The sequence below is a fragment of the Melampsora larici-populina genome (assembly GCF_000204055.1).
Source record: "Melampsora larici-populina 98AG31 unplaced genomic scaffold MELLAscaffold_247, whole genome shotgun sequence".
Lineage (NCBI taxonomy): Eukaryota > Fungi > Basidiomycota > Pucciniomycetes > Pucciniales > Melampsoraceae > Melampsora > Melampsora laricis-populina.
The window spans coordinates 1-3,645 of NW_006769001.1; the positions used below are offsets into that span (position 1 = coordinate 1).

At 44.4% G+C, this 3,645-nt stretch overlaps 1 protein-coding gene across 1 annotated transcript; it reads right to left on the reverse strand.

The window, feature by feature from the left end:
* Positions 1-338: 338 nt before the first annotated feature.
* On the reverse strand, positions 339-3,054 carry MELLADRAFT_87938 (uncharacterized protein; the record flags this gene model as incomplete). The annotated part of the gene is made up of 6 exons (XM_007419559.1): positions 339-418; positions 526-1,501; positions 1,604-2,120; positions 2,309-2,421; positions 2,492-2,697; positions 2,790-3,054. The coding sequence occupies 6 exons, from the start codon at positions 3,052-3,054 to the stop codon at positions 339-341; spliced, it is 2,157 nt and encodes a 718-aa protein (XP_007419621.1).
* Positions 3,055-3,645: the final 591 nt, after the last annotated feature.

Genomic DNA, 3,645 nt, shown 5'->3' on the forward strand with positions numbered 1-3,645 from the left:
TTCTGACGTAGTCGAAGGAGTCACATATGGTTCTAGTAGCTGATTGGTTGTAGTCTGTTGTATCATGTTATCGGTGGGGACTTCGAGTGCTAGAGCTTCCAAGTTCACAGTTATTTGAGACATCAGTACATCGGTTTCTTGGTGCTGGCTTGTCAATCCCGCTGCAGTTTCTAATGCCTGTTCAACAGTGATTGTTTCAGGTTCAAAAGGATAGTTCAGGTAAGATCGTTTGTGTATTGATACAGATACATCAAGCTCATGTTCACCACAGGCCTCCTCAGATGTGAAGTTGTTGAGTGGTGCTGCTGAATTGTTTGTTGTCATGCCAGAAAAAGCTGCTAGTTCTTCTGCCCGAGATTCCGCGAGCTCAAGTAGTTCATTGATTTCGCTGTTGCTGGGATACTGACTGAGGATGTAGCTGAAATCGTGAGTGTTATTGGGTGAGAAATCGTGTTTGTAGCCTATTAAATTAGACTCTGATTAGCTTTATAACAAACACAAGCAGACTCTGGTTAGAAAACTTACCTGCGTGCAGATTCTCACTCATGGGTAATGTGATATGCCCACTCATGATGCTCTTTATCACAGCAAATATCTTTGGCATCATCTGCCTTGCGTCTAATACAGTAAAAGTTGGAGAAATTACCCGCATCCATCCAAAGATGTGCTCACAACACTCAGTGCCATGTTTCCAGGGCATTAGCGGGTGCGTAGGGTAGTGGTCACGGTGAGAAATGATGAGTCCCAAGAGACTCTCACCAAGCTTTTCAAATATTCGGATGCTTTGATGTGAGATACAGTTTGAGGATAAATTCATCAAGCTCCCTGATTCCTTTTGACGTTTGAGTAGATATGCCTTCCACTTTCGTACAAAAAAGACTGCCGTATAACTTGAAATAATCCTTTCTCGGTGTGGCATGCTCTGGTTCAACCAAGAATCAACAAGCTCGCCAAATATGTAGAGATACAATACCAGACCAAGACAATCTGGCTGTGCACAAGCAGCCTTGAAAGTGTCCTCGCTGAAAGTTCGGTAAGCTCGCCCATCATCTTGCTTATCTGTATTTAATACATCTTTATAGCCAAGTGGGCACTCTTCAGTTTGGAGCAAAGTGAGGAGCTGGTCAAGGTTGACGTTGAATCGTCCAAAAGCTAAGAAACGCGCCCCAGAAAGTAGTTGATTTGAAGCTGTCTTCCTAGCATGTTTAGGATCTTGTACTACTACAACTGGTCGTTTCGAGGCCCCTAGAAGTGGAACACGTATGTTGACACTGAGTTTGGGAGCTGAGAACTCCAAATGTTCTGTCGCCGAGTTGACAAGTAACTCTTGTGCGAGCACTTCAGATGCTGCACCATCAGACCCCAACGAGATGAGTCGAATTCCAACAGATTCAAGTAGATCAATGAACTGAAGGTGCTGAGCCTTGATATCCTCAGCAGACTCATCCTCACGACTAGAAATCAAAGCCACCACAAATGTAGGAACGTTCGGAAGAGGGACCTGTAGAGTGTATGCTCAAATCTGAGATAAAGGTAGCTGTTGTCAACTTAAATCTGGAAGTGAAGTTTGAAAGTTGAATCTCACCAAAGAAAGAAGACTGACCTTCTTACACAGGTGATCTCCTTGAACTGCATGCTCCACCAACTTCTCTAGGTGTTCGAGATTGGAAACTTCGACATCACCACCTTCTACACCAACCAAACAGCTGTTGTTGTAACGAAGCGCCTTCACGCATACCGTCTGGTCTGTTCCTGCTGATACTGGCCCACTGTATCCGTATCGCTCAAGCCAAGCAACTACCGGAAGCACATTATCGATGTGAAATTTATCGTGCATCCGAGCACCAATCCGTTGGCGTTGTAAGCGAAAGCCACGAGATGAGCGTCCAGCAAGGTTTGCGCGAAATAGCTCAGAAGCACCTTTGGAGTATGCTCCTGCAGTTGTAAGCATGTTGTCGAGGTACTCGTTGAATGGCATTCCACGAGTTGTTAAGCCTTTTGCTTCCCTTTCAGCCCGAATGGCAACTCCCTCTGCTACTGCTCGAAGCATTGGGACATCTTTAAACAGTCCAGCCCGGGCGTGGACACCAAAAGTTGTCCAGAACTCTAGGTCGCCAGCTCTTGTTGATCGTTCGACTGATTGAATCAACTGCTGTAGCTCAGTATAGCGTAAAAGAAGTTCGTGGAATGGACCCCTATCCATGAAATTTTTTGCAACAAATCTGAGTGTATCATCCGATGCGTAGCCTCGAGTGATAGCTTTGCTTAATGATGAAGATTTCTTGAGCTCCAAGCAAGGCACACAGACCTCAACAGCCCCAGAATCGAGGGTTGAAACTCGCTGTGTACATTTGGTGGAATGAATCGAACCCTGACTTCCATCACGCCTGATGATCCATGTGGAAAGCGACAAGAGCTCTTCTTGAAGCTCATGCTTCTGGATATCGGACAGCGAGCTCTCTAGCGGGGTTTTAAACATTTGGAGACATACAGTAAACCTCGGTGGATATCCGTGATAAGCCGTGCAGGAATGCTGGATACATGTCAATATAGGTTGTTGACCTGGACGCAGCCATGTCTTGTCAGTCAGGCCTGCACATCGGACGTCAAAAACTTGTGGCTGGTTGTTTGAACTATTAAGACTTTTTGGTCGATCTACAGCCCGTCGAAGCTTTGCTGTTGCTGTCTTACAAGTTACTATTTGAAGACAATCAAAACATGAAAAATTATGTTGGTTCATCAGTGGACAATCAACGAAGATCTATTGGCTTTAGGAACCGATGACTTACTTGACTCCCAATGGGCTTTGGCATAGTGAATCCTACCGTGTATCATTTTGACCGAGTTTCCACAATGGCAGTGTAACCATTGGTCAGGTCCATCCTTTGTAAAGGCACATTCTGGGCAGTTTTGATCATCATCCGTTTTCAACGGGCAATCCTTGCGTTTTTTGGCATCTTTATTGGCAGCTCGCTCAGCCAATAGTTTTTGTTTGGCAGTGCGCAAAGTCGTTGATGTTGAGACATTAGATATTTCATTTGAAGGCGTAGACATCTTTGATGATTGAAATAAAAATTTCTCGGTCAACAAGAAAACAAAGAAGTACAAGCAAATCATATACAATCTCTTATGAAAGGTCTCTTGCTCCAGCCTCAAGCTCAATCGACCTCGGCATTTCACAACGTTTCACAATCCAAGTGTCAGCCTTCATGTCACAAAGTACAAGTACTTGTCAAAGACTCGAAAGGCTGGCAATAACCAAAGTCAGAAATTTGATTTTAATTAGAGATGGGTATAAACCCATGAAGTGTAGCTCCGCGGGAGCTCAAAAGGGACTTTTCTACTAGACTACCCTTTATGGGGGCATTCCGGGGTCCTATCTTGAGATATCCCAATTTTGCTGGATGTATCTTTATTAAGACAGGCTGTTTGTTGAGGAGCAATTGAATGCTTGTAGTGAGGGTCAAGCCCGAGTGTAAGGATACACATAGACATGTAGAGTCATCATGGGTTTAGTTGATGGGTTTAGATAGACACGTTGTATACATTCCTCTTCCACACTGGCTCCGGATGATCCTTACTCTTCTGAGAGCCACTCCTGGGATCATCTAGAGCTACAGCCTTTGTGAGAAATAATGGTTTTTT